At 38.9% G+C, this 17,139-nt stretch overlaps 1 protein-coding gene across 2 annotated transcripts in view; it reads right to left on the bottom strand.

Moving 5' to 3' along the window:
- kcnq5a (potassium voltage-gated channel, KQT-like subfamily, member 5a) overlaps nucleotides 1-9,329 on the bottom strand; it is a 162,919-nt gene extending 153,590 nt beyond the window's left edge. For both annotated transcript variants that reach the window (XM_079842995.1, XM_079842996.1), the window contains exons 1-2: nucleotides 9,208-9,329; nucleotides 7,634-8,053 (exon numbers count right to left, since the gene is read on the bottom strand). In XM_079842995.1, coding sequence (XP_079699121.1) covers nucleotides 7,634-7,968 — 335 coding nt within the window. In that variant the 5' untranslated portion in view covers nucleotides 7,969-8,053; nucleotides 9,208-9,329. The remainder of the gene's footprint in view (nucleotides 1-7,633; nucleotides 8,054-9,207) is intronic.
- Nucleotides 9,330-17,139: the final 7,810 nt, after the last annotated feature.

Here is a 17,139-nt window from a genome sequence, read left to right as displayed (position 1 = left end):
ACAGTACAGTACCTAATCAAACAAGTAACAAAAACAATAAATAGAAAAGAAAAATAAACAGAAATGCACAACAGACTGACCTAACCACCCTACAGTCTAGGTGAAAGCCTCTTTAAATAGAAGAGTTTTCAACTGTGTTTTAAAATGTTCCACTGAGTCGAGGCAGCGTAAGGAAGGAGGCAATGCATTCCAGTCTAGGTGCCACAGCTTGAAATGAACGGTCCCCTCTAGTTTTAAAATGCGTGGGGGGGGGGGTGGTATGCTATCTACCCTGTGTGAATGTGCGCCGGAATTGACGCGCATTCAGGGTAGAGCATGTGCTGAACTTCTCAACTTGATGAAGAACATTTTTCAGTTATGCAGATGTGTAGTAGGACTACATTCTTAGACATATTCTCCATCATGCTGTCATTGACCTTTGACCCGTGTGTTCTTTGATCTATGACATGCCAACAACAACTGTGGCAATGTTAAAGGGGTACTGCAGCGCTGGGAAGATGAATGTGTATTTCGACTGGGTCATTTATGTAGTAGAAATGTGAAATAATTTTTGAATTTGGTGCCTTCTAGACTGAGAAAAGACAGAACATTTATTTTTGTCTCGTGGATGAAAGACAACAACTCCCAGAATGCACTTGCTTCGCTGCCCTATGAGGTCACTCCCTACAACACCCCCACCGTCGTTTTGATCTTCATAATAATACAATCATTTAGTTCAGTTAGAGAATAAACACTACAATTAAAAACTGAACGTGTCTTTTCAATAAAGTGTGAGTGAGCCGAACGAAAGTCACGGCACAGACGCAGCAGGAGTCAGATTTCATTCATCACGAGAGCGAAGTAACAGCTGAGCAGAGCTGAGGTAAGCGCTGCATTCATTATCGCTGCGTGTCCAGTCTGGCGCGTTTTCAGATCGCATAAGGAAGCTAAACTTTCATAGGAATTCATTGAAAAGTTGAAACACTCACTTTGCTCCGCACCGCTCCGTTATTAATGCCGTGCGCATTTAAATTCTGTGAGAGAGAGCTCCTTCTACTGGCTGTAGTCTCTAGCCTCTGGCCAAAAAATCCTCAGATGACGCAAAATGACGATATTTGCGTCATCTGAGGATTTTTTCCAGAAATAAAATGCATAATTCTCTCGTCTCAGGGGGATATGGGGGGGGGGGGGGGGGGGGGTTACCATAATTTGAATATACTACCGGGTCTCTGATACAAAGCTTAATGCTAAATGGCTGAAGTAACCCTTTAAGTACAATTTAAACATTAGGAACACATTTCTTGCTTCCTATAGCATTTACAATTGAAAAGAGCCTGCCTACATTTTAAATTGTAAATGCTATAGGAAGCAAGAAAGTTGTTCCCAATGTTTAAATTTTACTTAACATTGCCACAGTTGTTGTTAGTATGCAAAAGCTCAAAGAACACACGGGTCAAAGGTCAATGACAGCATGATGGATGTAATAGGTCTAAGAATGTGGTCATACTACACGTCTGCATAACTAAAAAATGTTCTTCATCAAACTGAGAAGTTCAGCACATACTCTACCCTGAATGTGCATCAATTCTGACGCAGATAGAAATTACTTGCTAATGCGCTGCATGAGAAGCAAACAGGATAAATGAATCACAAAACCTTAAGGAAAATATGTTGACTAATTGTTATAATTATAATATTACGTGTAATCAGTTCCAATCAGAGAGAGAGCTGCCAACTCAGAACCCAGTGCACACCTGTTTCAACACCAAAATGCTGCGTTATCAGGGGAACCACTTCAAGCTGACAGGCAAGCTCAAAGACAAAGAATAGTGAGCAACGGAAGACCCCCATGCATTTCCCGGCAAGGCAATTACTCTTTAGCCCAGTTTGCTTGGGCACTGTTGGGCAGGGAAGCTCCTCTGGGTTATGCCAAGCCACACGGACTACTTATGTTGCAGGGATATTACTATTAAGAGAAGACGGCTGCCTCCATCAGTCAGCCCCTTGTCAGCAAGGGCAACTAATAGAAGACCACTTTCTGATGTTTTACCACCCACCACCCCGTTAAAATGATTAAATCAGCAGAACGGAATCACAAAGTCCTTGGGTTAACTACAACGAATGAGGCTTTCTATTGATTCGTCATCCATATCATGAAAAACTATTACAGTGACAAAGCAGTACTGTTGCTTTGAGAAACTGTTATTGGCTAATGGTCTCCCGGTTATTAAACTTAATGCCAACATTAATTTTAATGAAAGTTTCGAACAGCGGTGGCCACCGTTTAGGCAGGTCCAAACAGAATCTGCAGCCTGTTTTCGCACTTTCTGCGCTGATTTTCAGGAAAAGTAGATTTGAACAGGGTCAGATGTGTTAAACTGAGCCAAATTAGGCTAAATGAACTAACACACAAGTGATGGATCATATGTAGAAATGTATGAATAATTTCAATTCTGTGAAAATCTGTTGGCACATACTGTACACTACCATTCAAAGGTTTGGTGTCTGTAATTTGTTTTTTTGTTTTCAAGAAATTAATACTTTTATTCAGCAAGAACGCATTAAAATGATCAGAAGTGACGGTAAATATATAATACATTTATATTATGCTACAAAAGATTTCTATTTCAAATAAATTCTGTTTTTAACTTTATATTCATCAGTGATGAATCCTGAAAAATCCTGCTAAAAACCGTTTTCAGCTTTGATAATAATAAGAAATGTTTTTTGAGCACCAAATCAGAATATTAGAATCTCTGAAAGATCATGTGACACTGAAGACTGGAGTAATGGCTCTTGAAAATTCAGCTTTGCCATCACAGGAATAGAATATATTTTATTATTTATTCAAATAGAAAACTCTTATTTGAAATCATAATATAAATCACAATTTTACTGTATTTTTTTAGTAAATAAATGCAGCCTTGGTGTTCATAAAAGACTTCTTTCTTTCTCAAACTTTTGAACGGTCGTGTATTCTTTGTGGGCCTAGGTAAAGCATTTCCCACTACTTCTGGTTCAGTGAGAATTTAAGAAGAAAAGTTATTTCTTTCAAAAGACAGAAAGTTTTAATGATATATTAGTTAATCTGCAGTGATGATGATACACAGTAGGACAGAAATGTCCAAATGCTTAGATCCATGTTCCACGCTGCTACTTTTCTCTTAACACGGCTGGCAACTCAACATGTTCAAACAGTGCCCTGTCTGAGGGCTGCAGCTCTTCCTCCAGGTCTGTCTCGTGTCAGGAGCCCCTGACGTGATCAAATAGTGTCCTTTTCAAAGGCCTTTCCCCCTACCATTCATACTCCTACTGGGACACAGACATGACACCCTGTTTATTGCCTTCTCTTTGCACTTTTTTTTGCATCTGTAACCTGTCTAAAACCTTTTTCCATTAAGCGAGAGCCAGCTCTGTTTCCATATACCTTCCAAAGTAAGCAACAGCAGCTTGCATTTCGATTATGACAACTATGGGAGTGAAAGTGACAGGTCCACGTCTGTGGCCAGTCCATCAAACAGGTTCATTAATCTTAAATGAAAAGAGGAACAGCTCAAGAGGATCTTTTTTGTCTATTTGACTGTTGCAAACACAGAAAAACAAAGTGATAAACTGTGAAAAGCTTGGTCAATCAAATTATAGGGCCCAAACTAAGCGTTTCATAACTCTAGTACTCTAAGCAGACCGGATTACACAATCAAACGGTGCCAGAAGATTGGTACTTAATGTCAATATTGATTCAGTAAATTATACTACATTGCTTGAAAAGACAAATGAAACTGAAGACTGACATCTCCTAATTCCCCGTCCGAATTTCGGTGGAAGGAAACAACATTAAATCCATCTGACATCTTAAGCCGAAGTAGAAAGATCTCTAATGTTAGTTGGCTGGCTCTTGTATATATCACATTTGGCCTGTCTAACCGGGTCAGTGGCAAACTAGAGCACCTTTCTGAGTGCACAGAGAACAAGAGGCCCTTTATTGCTCTCTGTCCCAGTGGAGTCCAGGAGATCATTACAGGTGGGAATTTTGAAATATTTTGTTACGATATAAAAGCCATTGCCGCAGTGTATGATATAAATCACCCTCCATTACTCAGCATTAAGTCAATCTAAACCAGGGGTCAGGAAAATTTTTTTGACCAAAGTGAGGTTGAGTTACCACCTGAGGAGCATAAATCCTCTTTGTGTGTGTGTGTGTGTGTGTGTGTGTGTGTGTGTGTGTGTGTGTGTGTGTGTGTGTGTGTGTGTGTGTGTGTGTGTGTGTGTGTGTGTGTGTGTGTGTGTGTGTGTGTGTGTGTGTGTGTGTGTGTGTGTGTGTGTGTGTGTGTGTGTGTGTGTGTGTGTGTGTGGTGTGTGTGTGTGTGTGTGTGTGTGAGAGTGAGTGAGTGAGTGAGTGAGTGAGTGAGTGAGTGAGTGAGTGAGTGAGTGAGTGGCGGCTTATTGCATTTTTAATTATTCTTTTTTAATAACAAGCATATTTCGCTCTTTACTCATCCATCATTCATTTGTTATTAACTCAAAACAGTACCGTCCACTGATAGCTGCGCAGATTATAATAAACACGACACATTTACAGGACATAAAAACTATCTGTGGCAAAAAGCGAAAGTACCCGGTGAAATTTGCACAGCAGAGCGGAGCAGAGCGCTGCTGTTCTAAAAATTGTTTTTCGCCATTACCACAAACAAGCTACATAGCTGCTTGAATCTGAGTCTAGGAGCTCTATGATAGCTGTTATGTATGACACATGACTTTAGACACTGAAATATTGACAATGAACTTCGGTGGGTACAACAAAGGAATTGTAATTGGCTGCTTTTCTGCAGAAATCTGATCTCTATTGATGCGTCTAATTTTTTAAAGATCATTTATTGGTAAAGGGTGTTGGACCTGGTGTGGCTCACAAGCCATAGGTTCCCAGCCGCTGATCTAAACCATCTATAAGTAGAATAGCACAGTTAGGAAATGTGAATAGGGAACTCAATGAACTTCTACCTCAAACCAGATGAATTCTCAGTCATATAAAGTAGGCTTGAATCTAACTATAGCATGACGCACCGACACAGATGATTACGGTAGTGTTCACCTACTGTGCAATTTCCTTTTTCATTCTTGAAGAAAGTATGCGATTTCTGAGGGTATAAAATAAACTGAATGTGGCTTTAATGATGTAAGTGTTCACGATGGCAGCATAATGTGTTCTTTGTGTTGGTGAAACCGAATGTATTAGTGCACGTAGGATACAGGGAGGTTTGTAGAAAGTAGAAAAATGTGCTGTTAAATTATCAGTGTCAAATATGATTGTCAGAGAGGGTTATGTTTGGCATTAGCAAAGGAGATAAAACGATTTTGTTGATGTTGATTCTGAGGTTTGGAGTGGCCCGGAGCTTTAACCTTGATGAAATGTGCTCAGCTGCAGATCTGTAATCTGCTCATCACAAAGAGATAAATGAGCTTGCTTTGATGCGCTGTAAAAACATTTGCTGGGTGAGCAGACAACTGCGAGTTATTGATATGGCCATTGAAAATCCTTTCCATTTAACGAACCTATTAAACACTAAGTCGTCTTCACAAAAGACTAGTGCATTATAGTCTCACATGTGGAATACAGTATGGTATTACATTAAATGCTAGACGTTGGTATGGGTGCCTTGCTGAAAAACCCACAACAGCCAGAATTCTATCATTTGATTATCTAACACACAAACAACAAGGCAGGATTACATAATTTCAGGCAGCAATTGAAACAAACTGAAAATCCTATTAATCATCAAAAATTTTCTCAAAAATTAATAACACGCATCTTAACTCTAAACACTTATTTGACTAGAGATATAGGCACTACTGGAAATAATGGTGAAAGCGTCATATGCGCAATTAACCTCTATTGTTTTATTTATTATATTTTTTTATAATTTATACATTTACATATTTTTTTAATTATCTGTTTACAGCTCGTTGTTTCCATTAAACCGCATATAATTAAAAAAAAAACAATGTTTCTTACAGTAACAAATGATCAAACACAAATTCCTTTTAGAGTTTTTAAATTTAGGTGGGTATATTTGAGAATTTCAGCTTGAAAACTGCAGCATGATGCCACTTTAACTAACTTCCGTCTTACGGAAAAGCAAGCGTGTCGTATAATGACCTCTTCACTCAAATGTTATAACATATTTCAACTGATACACTCTAAAAAAAAAAAGGTTCTATATTGCACCAAAAAAGGTTCTTGGCTCGTAATCATAGGGGAACCTTTTTTAGTGCTATATAGCACCAATTTTGGTGCTTCAGTGGTTCTTCAGTGGTTCTTCAGCGGTTCTTCAGAGGTTCTTCAGTGGTTCTTCAGCGGTTCTTCAGTGGTTCTTCAGCGGTTCTTCAGAGGTTCTTCACCGGTTCTTTGACTAAGGTGCTATATAGCACCTCTGAAGAACCACTGAAGCACCAAAATTGGTGCTATATAGCACTAAAAAAGGTTCCCCTATGATTACGAGCCTTTTTTTTTAGCTCAACATAATGACTTCATAATTAATGATGAAATTAATCAAGCATGTGTCCATATGGGACATATGCTCCTATGTACATCTGACCCTCAAGCATACTGGCACAAGAATCAAAATGAGCATTACTTCACAATATGACTATTCATTACAAAGGATTTAAGAACAGGACGGAAACAGCAGAAGCAGCATATGGTTTGCTTAAGGGCACAGTGGTGATGATGTTAAGGCACGATTGTGTTGTGATTGATTGTTCACTTCAAACAGTCCCACATGTCTTCTTTCACACAGCCTTTTAAAACCAATAGTCTCAAAGGATTTCCTTCAAAATCTCTGACCGCATTTAACACTTTGTACAGCGTTTTTTTTTTATGCGCATGCACACAAGTTAAACCCTCAAAAACTATATGCAAATGGCAACATCCATTATAACTATGTGAATCGTTTTCTACAGAACGAATGCTTAACAAATATGTTCTAAAACTTGCAGCCCAGACCAAGAACGCTGATTCTGTGATGTTTCTGACTAGTGTGGGACAATGCGTTGTTGCAGATGTAACAACTTAACCTCTATGACCTCAGCTGTCCTCTCAGTACAAATAAAACAACAACATCCTGTCTTGCAGCGCACCGCTCCAGCCTCAATCCGACAGCTCAACTTCCTCCTTACAAACGCTCCTAACAACATGTCAAAAGATGCAATAATCTGAACATTAAAAAGTGTCACAGTACATGCATTTCCCTTTAATCTGGAGTTATACAGAGAGCATCTCTTTCAGGGAGCTTACAGAAAATCTCTGAAAAGCCATACTCATAAATTTCCCAGTAATATTGATTGCAGATTCAAACCATAATGCAAACCTCATTGGTGCGTTTAAATGATGAATGATCAAACATATTTACCTACTGTACCTAGTAGAGACATTTTAAAAACCCTGAATTACTCCAATAGAACAAGTCATTAGATTCTGTTAAACAGTTATATTTGAAAGGAGAATATTCATTTATTAGCATTCAGCAAAATTCTCTACATCCCTATATTTCAAATAAAATAGATATGATGCAGTATAAAATAACTTAACAGGTGAACTCCAGTTGTGAACATCCATGATGTTATCAATAAAAAAAAAGAGTGAGATTTTTTGACTTACACAAAGGCATGGTAAATGAATGCCCAGGCTCGCGGTCGCTCCAGGACATTGTAGAGGTAGTTCTGGAGCTTCCTGTAGCGCGCGTTTCTCCGGCCGCTTTGCGCGCTGTAGGCGAGCGGTTTCCCCAGCAGGCTCAGCCGGGCGCCCTGCTTTCTCCTCTGGTTGTCCAAGCCTCCTGCACCTGTTGTGCCCGGCGTCGGCAGCAAACTGTCGACTGTTTTGGCCGCGTTGTTCATCGTCCCACGACCGGTTTCAACATCTTTCACGACATAGTGCTGCGAGGTCTTCATCCAGAGACCAGTACCGCCCTCATCGCCACTGTGGTTGCGGGGCATCGCATCACCAGCGCTAGCTGGAAACGCGCGTCTGGCACCAGCGGTGCGCACATATAAAGAGTCTGTAGACGAGCGTTACAGCCTCCTGTGTAAAAACATGGAGTATTTTATTGTTATTCTCTTTCTTTCCTCTTTAAGATTATATATTACAGGATCGCCTACTGACAAGTGCAGGCACCCCGCTCATTTGCAGATAAGCTATGAAAGATTTGGTAAAGTTATGAACCTTCAGATGACTCAAGCAATCTGCGCTCGCCGCCGTGAGCCTGGAGTTTTGAAGGAGCGTCACCATAGATCAGTGGAGGAGATTTGGCGAGGGGAGGGCATCACCCGACATTAAACGCACGCACGCGCGCGCGCGCTCTTTCTCTCTCTCTTTCTCTCCCTCTGTATACTTCAAACCACCGGCTACTCTATTCCAGTTCAAATGTGCTGACAAGATCTAATGTAACCCCAATATAGATAAATTATCAGCTTTATGAAGCTTTTGCGTCAGTGTGGTCGTATTTTTAAAGACTACAATCAATAAAAAATGTATTTGCCTATCGAATTACCTTTTGACTTATGACTTCTCTTCACGAGCCTCTATCAAGTGTGCTGACTTTTTTCTATAGCCTAACTTTTGTGGTTACTGAATTTTTTTTTTTTTTTTTTTTTAAAGGTCAAAACAGCCTATGCTGCTGTTGTTATAAGCTATAGCCTACTCATATACTTGACGTTTATTTTTATATTTATTTATGCATTTAGGCTATGTATAAAGTAAAATACACGCCCTACCTTTTGTTGGGGAGGGGGTTCAAGCCTTTAAGATTGTCAAACAACCGCATAATTCGCAGCCTGGCTCGCTTTTGATTTTGATTTCTCCAAAGTTTATGTATGTCCGAAATAATTTTTTTTTAAAAATAATTGTCTGCAAAATGTAGTCATTTCATAATTCATAATATTAATTCGCGATTATGATCAATAATATGCGTTCCCAAGTGATCTGGCATCGCCATTCGCTCCCTCTGCAAATGCCCATTTATGTCGAGCTGAGAGAGAACTGCGCGTTCATTCTCCGCCGAGCGGCTCAGATCAAACGACACATTTATGCGTAAAAATTCTGTTTCTGAAGACTCAGCTGACAATATCCTCCAAAAAAAATATAATGAGAACAAAGTTAATCAAGCTTGGGGGAACTCTGCATTATTGATACAAACATGTAACACCCCTGTGCCCACATATTTTGAATCGACTTACAAAAGTGAACAGTTTTCTACTCACTGCGGTGGCAGAACAGATTCTCCCCAATAGACCGTTTATATGAACACCAACCAACAAGACTTAAGCTCATAACTGAGTCTTTCTGGGGTTCCTGAACGGGGCTCAATTGAAATCGCTCAGGTCTGATCCGGTAATCACGGAGCCCGCAGATCTAGCGGAACCGCTTCCAGACAAACCACCACGTGATCCGAGAAGAAATAAACCGGCAAGGAGTATACAGTTGAATTAGCAAGTCAATTGTTCATATCTCAATGATGTGAAAGATATTTAATCGCATTTTCCATATTTGTAACTATTTATTTTATATTCATGGTATTCTTAGTGTCTTCTTCACTGTGATCATTCAACAGAGGGAAGCTGAACACTGAGTGCTCTTCCACCCGTCTATCAAAGAAAGTTTTATTATTTTAATGTTATCAATTTTATGATTATCAAGTGGCCTTGTAAGACAATTTTTTCCATTATACATGGCTAATTCAAACACTATGGCATAAAAATAATATTGTTTGTCACACCAATAAATCACATTAAATAGCACAGACTAAGGCAGAATGTCTTAAAGCAATTGAGCAGCACTAAGTGTATATCTGTCTGCCTGTGTGTGTGTGTGTGTGTGTGTGTGTGTGTGTGTGTGTGTGTGTGTGTGTGTGTGTGTGTGTGTGTGTGTGTGTGTGTGTGTGTGTGTGTGTGTGTGTGTGTGTGTGTGTGTGTGTGTGTGTGTGTGTGTGTGTGTGTGTGTGTGTTCATGTTTTTCTATCCCGGTGAGGACTTCAACCTGAATGCATTTTGACTCATGGGGACTCATGTCACCGTGGGGACCTAAACAATCTTGTGTGTGTGTGTGTGTGTGTGTGTGTGTGTGTGTGTGTGTGTGTGTGTGTGTGTGTGTGTGTGTGTGTGTGTGTGTGTGTGTGTGTGTGTGTGTGTGTGTGTGTGTGTGTGTGTGTGTGTGTGTGTGTGTGTGTGTGTGTGTGTGTGTGTGTGTGTGTGTGTGTGTGTGTGTGTGTGTGTGTGTGTGTGTGTGTGTGTGTGTTCGTGTGTTCATGTTTTTCTATCCCGTTGAGGACTTCGACCTGAATGCACTTTGACTCCTGGGGACTCATGTCAACGTGGGGACCTAAACAATCTTGTGTGTGTGTGTGTGTTGTGTGTACATGTTTTTCTAGCCTGGTGGGGACTTCAACCTGACTGTAGACAGACTCATGGGGACTCGTGTCACCGTGGGGACCTAAATTGAGGTCCCCACGGCACAAAAGCTTATAATCAGAATCATCAGAATGAGTTTTTATGAAAATGTAAAAATGCAGAATGTCTCCTGTGATGGGTAGGTTTAGGGGCAGGGGCAGTGTAGGGGGATAGAATATACGGTATGTACGGTATAAAAACCATTACGCCTATGGCGAGTCCCCAGAAGGATAGCGCACCAGACTGTGTGTGTGTGTGTGTGTGTGTGGTCCTGGCAAACCCTATTTTATGGGGACAAAATGTCCTCACAAGGATGGCAATATTCAAAATCCTTGTCCTTCTGGGGACATGTTTTGGTCCCCATGAGGAAAAGAGCTTATAAATCATACTAAGTGATGTTTTTTGAAAATGTAAAAATGCTGAAAGTTTTGTCTGATGGGTTGGTTTAGGGGTAGGGTTAGTGTAAGTGGATAGAATATAAAGTTTGTACAGTATAAAAATGATTGTGTCTATGGAATGTCCCCATACAAAATGAAAACACAACATGTGTGCGAGCGTGTGTGTGTGTGTGTGTGTGTGTGTGTGTGTGTGTGTGTGTGTGTGTGTGTGTGTGTGTGTGTGTGTGTGTGTGTGTGTGTGTGTGTGTGTGTGTGTGTGTGTGTGTGTGTGTGTGTGTGTGTGTGTGTGTGTGTGTGTGTGTGTGTGTGTGTGTGTGTGTGAGAAAGTGAGATGCCAAATGCAGCTGTTCAGCTCACTGACTGTCACTGAAATCTTCCAGGATAACATTATCATTTGGAACCTTATATTGCAGTATCATCATCGAAAGCTGTCACTACTCATTGAGAGCATATCTCTTACACTTACTACATGGTCACTCACAACATCTAAAGAAATAATTAATAATAAATCAGCATACCAAGTATAATTAAATAATTATTCTACGGGTCATAACAGGCTTGGACATACAGCAATGTATATTTTTCTCGAGTTCTAAGCAACAAAAAAAAAGGTTTACATGCATAATAGTTAGGCATGTTCTTCTTTAAAGTAACTGTCACAAGTCTGTTTTTTTTGTGCACAATGTGCAAATAGAGTGGATAAAAAAATTCTACTCACAATAAGAATATATTTATATAATGCATAATTATGCCATATGGGCTTTTCTTACAGCTGTGCAAATCTGTTCAAGCTTTCATTAACGAAACTGCCAAGGGAGTAGCAGAAAGGCAAATATATAAGCCAAATGAACAAGAACACCTTGTGTTTACAATACAAATATTATTTAAAAAATTGTTTATTTAGCAATCCTGGTAGTGCAGACCTGAGATTTTAGCAAGTCAACGTAATTTAGAATTACACGTTATTATAAAACAATTTATTTTAATGTATTGTACGCAAATCTCAAATTTCACAAGTCTGTAAATTAACTTTAAGCATCAGTTGTAATATACAAGACATTTTTGTCTTAATGTAATCATTGTGCTGATGAGGGTGGGCTTTCTGGAATTACTTTTTTGGCATTCACACATTACTATGATGACCATAAATGTATTTTTCTAATGACAACTCATTTATCCAGGAATGTATCCAGGAAGATTTCATGCACAGCTAACAACAACACCCTCTAGTGGTGTGCGTCTGTTAATACAGCAAAATAATAAAAAAAGGAATAATAGCCTACTCATTTACAAAATTAGGAAATTGTGAGTATACCGTACTTTAAGCTTAACACCATAAAATAAATAAACTACTTCCGCTACTACTGTTGCTCCCCAAAAGCTTAAATATGATAAAGGGAAGTAGGGCCTATCTCTCGTCAGTGATGCAGTCGCTTCATATCATATCATATATAATATAATATAATAATCACAATCAAATCAGTTTCACTGATTTAGAGGTTAGATTGCACCAAAAACCTAGCCTGGGTTTGGCCATAATTGTAAGCAATGTGAATCAACATACAGTTTACTTAATAAGCCCCTAAATGTTAAGGCCTCCTTCACAAAATCCGTGAAAAGAAGCTACATGGCTTTGTGATGAGAACCCAGACTCTCCAATAACCCCTGTCATAAAAAAAAAATAAGGTATGAGTATTATATGGCCATCGGGATCAAGGCAAAGAGAAATGAGTAACGAGTCTTAAAATCTTAGATTCATTTGAAGAATGGCGCGCAAGATATGCTTTTTACATATTTGCAAGACTGCCAATAAATCAACCCGTTTAAAAATGTTTGAAATCTTTCACGGCACTGGTTTCATTTCCCACAGGCAGTCTGAAACCAGACAAGAACAGACTTTCCATTAATAGCTGACTGGCAATGAAACAGCACTGAGTTTATGAATGTAGATACGTAACTTAGCCTACCTAGTTTCAATGCGTCAGCCGCGGACTTTCACCAGCCCACATGAGAGAACGCGAACTATTACAGATTATTATACTTTCAGCCAATTAGGCCTATTCATTTTTATATAATGTTAATTTTGGGCTATTGTCCAAATCCTTCAACTTCAATTCGAAACGGATATCACTAAACGAACTAGCAGTTCCGTTATTGTGTCAGATAACGATTCATTATACTCGTCAGTGAATCAGTGAGTCTTTTAGAACGACTCATTAAAAGAACCTGCTCATAAGAGTCATTTGCTTTCCGTGCTGCGTGTTTGCAACTCATGAATACAATTCAATATAAAAAAAACAGCGATTTCTTACCATTTTGCAGCACTCCTTCATCACATTTTAATCAGACTGGAAACCCACAGAAAATCCTTTACCCCAACATTGTAGATTCGAGCGGTAACGTTAGGCCTACTACAGCAAACAATGGGCTTTCTCCTCAGAACACTTTTGGACAGGTGGAGATATATTCGTGGGGCGAATATTGGGAAAGTATCCTAACGCTTGGAACAGGATGATAACTCCTACTATTACTGCGGTATAAATTTTATTATGCAAAATTATGTATACCTACATAGGCCTACAGAGTACATATGACTTAAAGGGTTAGTTCACCCAAAAATGAAAATTCTGTCAATAATTACTTACCCTCATGTCGTCCGACACCCGTAAGATCTCCGTTCATCTTCGGAACACAAATGAAGATATTTAGTTGAAATCCGATGTCTCAGAAAGGCCTCCATTGGCACAATGCAATGTACACTCTCAAGACCCATAAAAGGTACTAAAGACGTTGTTACAAAGTCCATCTCATTACAGTGGTTCTACAATAACTTTATAAAGCGACGATAATAGTTTTTGTGTGCAAAAAAAACCCCAATAACGACTTATATAGTGATGACCGATTTCAAAACAAGGCATCATGAAGCGTTATGAATCAGTGAGTCGATTCAGCGGTTTGGATCGCCAAAGTCACGTATTTCAGCAGTTTGGCGGTTTGACACGCGATCGGAATCATGATTCGACTCGCTGATTCATAACGCTTCGAAGCTTCATGATGCACTGTTTTGAAATCGGTCATCACTATATAAGTCGTTATTTAGGTTTTTTGTGCACAAAAACTATTCTCGTCGCTTCATAAAATTATTGTAGAACCACTGTAGTGAGATGGACTTTGTAACAACGTCTTTAGTACCTTCTATGGGTCTTGAGAGTGTAAAGTACATTGTGCAGTGGAGGCCTTTCTGAGCCATCGGATTTCAACTAAAATATCTTAATTTGTGTTCCGAAGATGAACGGAGGTCTTACAGGTGTCGAACGACATGAGGGTAAGTAATTAATGACATCATTTTCATTTTTTAGGTGAACCAACCCTTTAATACGCTTTTCCAAAACGTGCAGAACAGTTGCAATATCATTACACAAACTAATTTGAATTCTGTTTGAAATGTCGCAATGCTATGTTTCACTTATAGTGTAGGCAAAATACAGTGTATAATGAGCAGTATTCATTAAGTAGTTTTCCATTATGAACATTGCCATTGTTTTTCTTGATGCAAATAAGTCAAATTTTTCGCTAAACATGCAGACATTTCTATCATTTTAGAGTAGCAAGATATTACAAACAAAATACATGCTGTTGATATTTTCTGTGATTAAAGCAAAATAGCAGCTGACAGCATAAATGTTTCCAAGTTGCTAGCATCTGAAACTCCACGACAACTTCCTGCACTGATTTCTTCACAGCTTTTCCTACACCTACATTTCTCCATATCAAATCCTCTTGTAATTTACAGTTTTGTTATTTCTTAGTGTTGAAGCGTTCAGATTAAATTACTCACACATTGTGGTACATCTTGTGTTGTCCTTACTGTTGAATTCTCGCCATCAGGTGGGCCGTCTGCAGTACATGGTGGACAAAAATAGGTTTGGTCTCGAAAAACACACCTGGGTTCCAGCTGCTGACATTCTTGACCCTTTTCCTTCACCCAAAAAAACATCAAGGGCATTGAGAGTGCCCTGTTCCTGGTATGTTCACCTTGATAATCAAGGTGTGCATTCCTTTGTTAGAGTTTGTTTGTACTTATAATTGGTCCAAAATATATCAGTGCTATTATTGTGATCTAAAGCTAAAACTATTCAAAATGTAAAGTTCTAAAATCACTAGGACTAAAATTGAAATAAAAAATCATTAAAGCTGTATAACAAAAAACGACAAACGCATCTCAAAATTACTACAATTCTAAATTAAACTGAATTCAAATGAAAACTGAAAATTTTAAAATAAAAGCTATTTCAAAATAGTAATATTATAATAGTATACTCTCAGGTCACTTTATTAGGTACACCTGTGCTGGGATTTTCATGCACAACCATCTGTAGAGTTTACAGAGAACGGTCAGAAAAAGAGAAAATATCCAGTGAGTGGCAGTTCTGTGGGCAAAAATGCCTTGTTGATGCCAGAGGTCAGATGAGGATGGCCAGACTGGTTTGAGCTGATAAAAAGGCAACAGTAACTCAAATAAGCACTCGTTACAACCGAGGTCTGCAGAAGAGCATCTCTGAAGAGGTTCAGATGGGCTACAGCAGCAGAAGAACATGCCGGGTGCCACTCCTGTCAGCTAAGAACAGGAAACTGAGGCTACAATTTTCATGAACTCACTAAAATTGAACAAAATATTGTAAAAACATTGCCTGGTCTGCAACATTCAGATGTTAGGTTCAAGAATTTGACGTAAACAACATGAAAACATTGATCCATCCTGCCTTGTATCAATGGTTCAGGCTGCCGCTGATGGTGTAATTGTGTGGGGGGATATTTTCTTGCCACACTTTGGGCCCCTTAGTACCGACTGAGCATTGTTTAAACGCCACAGCCTACCAGAGTATTGTTGCTGACCATGTCCATCCCTTGACCACTTCTGATGGCTCCTTCCAGCAGGATAACACACGTCATAAAGCTCAAATCATCTCAAACTGGTTTCTTGAACATGCCAATGAGTTCACTACACTCTAATGGCCTCCAATCCCCAGATATCAATTCAATGGGATGTGGTGTAACAGGAGATTTGCATCATGGATGTGTAGCCAACAAATATGCAGCAACTGCGTGATGCAATCATTTTAATGTGGACCAAAATCTCTTGAGGAATGTTTCCAGCACCTTATTGAATCTATGCCATGAAGTATTAAGGCAGTTGGGGTCCAACCCAAATACTAGCAAGATGTACCCAATAAAAGTGGCAAGTGACTATATAAATAGCACAAAATATGCTAAAATAACACTGGTGTAGATAACCAAAGACAGCCTATGTATTTTTTGAGTTTATAAGTCTAATTTCAGCAAATATTTACACCAAATTCCCCTAAATTATTCATCTTTTATTTTGATGTTTTAAAACCTTTAATGTTTACACTTTTGTCTTTATTTTTCTCTTTCTCTTTGTAGTGTAGCACTTTAAATGACCTTTTTGTGAAACCTGCCTTGCTTCATACTCTGTTTAACATCATTGGCTGTTTTTGATTTCAGTTTAAAGTTGTGATTCAGTTTATGGAAAAAAACAGCAATATTTTGTTACAATCCAACTAACTGTGCAATGACGTCATGATTTCCAGACATGCCGCTGCTCGATTTGATTTTCACTGGTGAAGCATCTGTGTAATATTATGCCTTAATAACAAATTCTTGTTCTGTGTTGCTAACCGGTGCCCCAGCATTGCTATAGCAGCAGTGAGTGAATGTTGAAGCAACACCAAATCTGTCACTAATAATATAAAAAACATAACATCATCCAAGTAATTTAGTGCAAGGCTAAGCAAAACAGCTGCTTTATCTTTAAGGCCGTGTTTCACTTGACTTCAAAGAGGCTACTTTTATAGCTCACCTAAACAGACACACTGACATTAAATTACAATTAGCCGGATAACTGAATTATGCATTAGACTCTGAACAGCTGCTCACTGGTTACATAAACACACAATGCAGTCTATTGTCGCATTTCCAGAAATCTGAAGCACTGACAGAAGAGGGTTTTTTTTTTTTTAGCAATTGTTAAGCAGTGACCTTGCACAACTATTGGAAAAATTAAATGCAAGTAAACCATAAACAAAAGGAAGGAACTGTGTAGTTCTATCTCCCTCCACGTGGTGGAGGGATTGGATTACCATTAACTACAGTATGACGTATTAATGGACGGACCTCTATTTGGTTTGAGGGCATATACAAAATGTGATCTTAAGACATTTTTAACGATCAAAATTACATTTCAAACTAAATGAATGAAATACAATTATTTAAAAAAAAAAAAACAAGTACACCAAATTTCTTC

This window comes from Gobio gobio (genome assembly GCF_949357685.1).
Source record: "Gobio gobio genome assembly, chromosome: 18".
Lineage (NCBI taxonomy): Eukaryota > Metazoa > Chordata > Actinopteri > Cypriniformes > Gobionidae > Gobio > Gobio gobio.
This window is presented reverse-complemented; position numbering and strand designations above follow the sequence as displayed.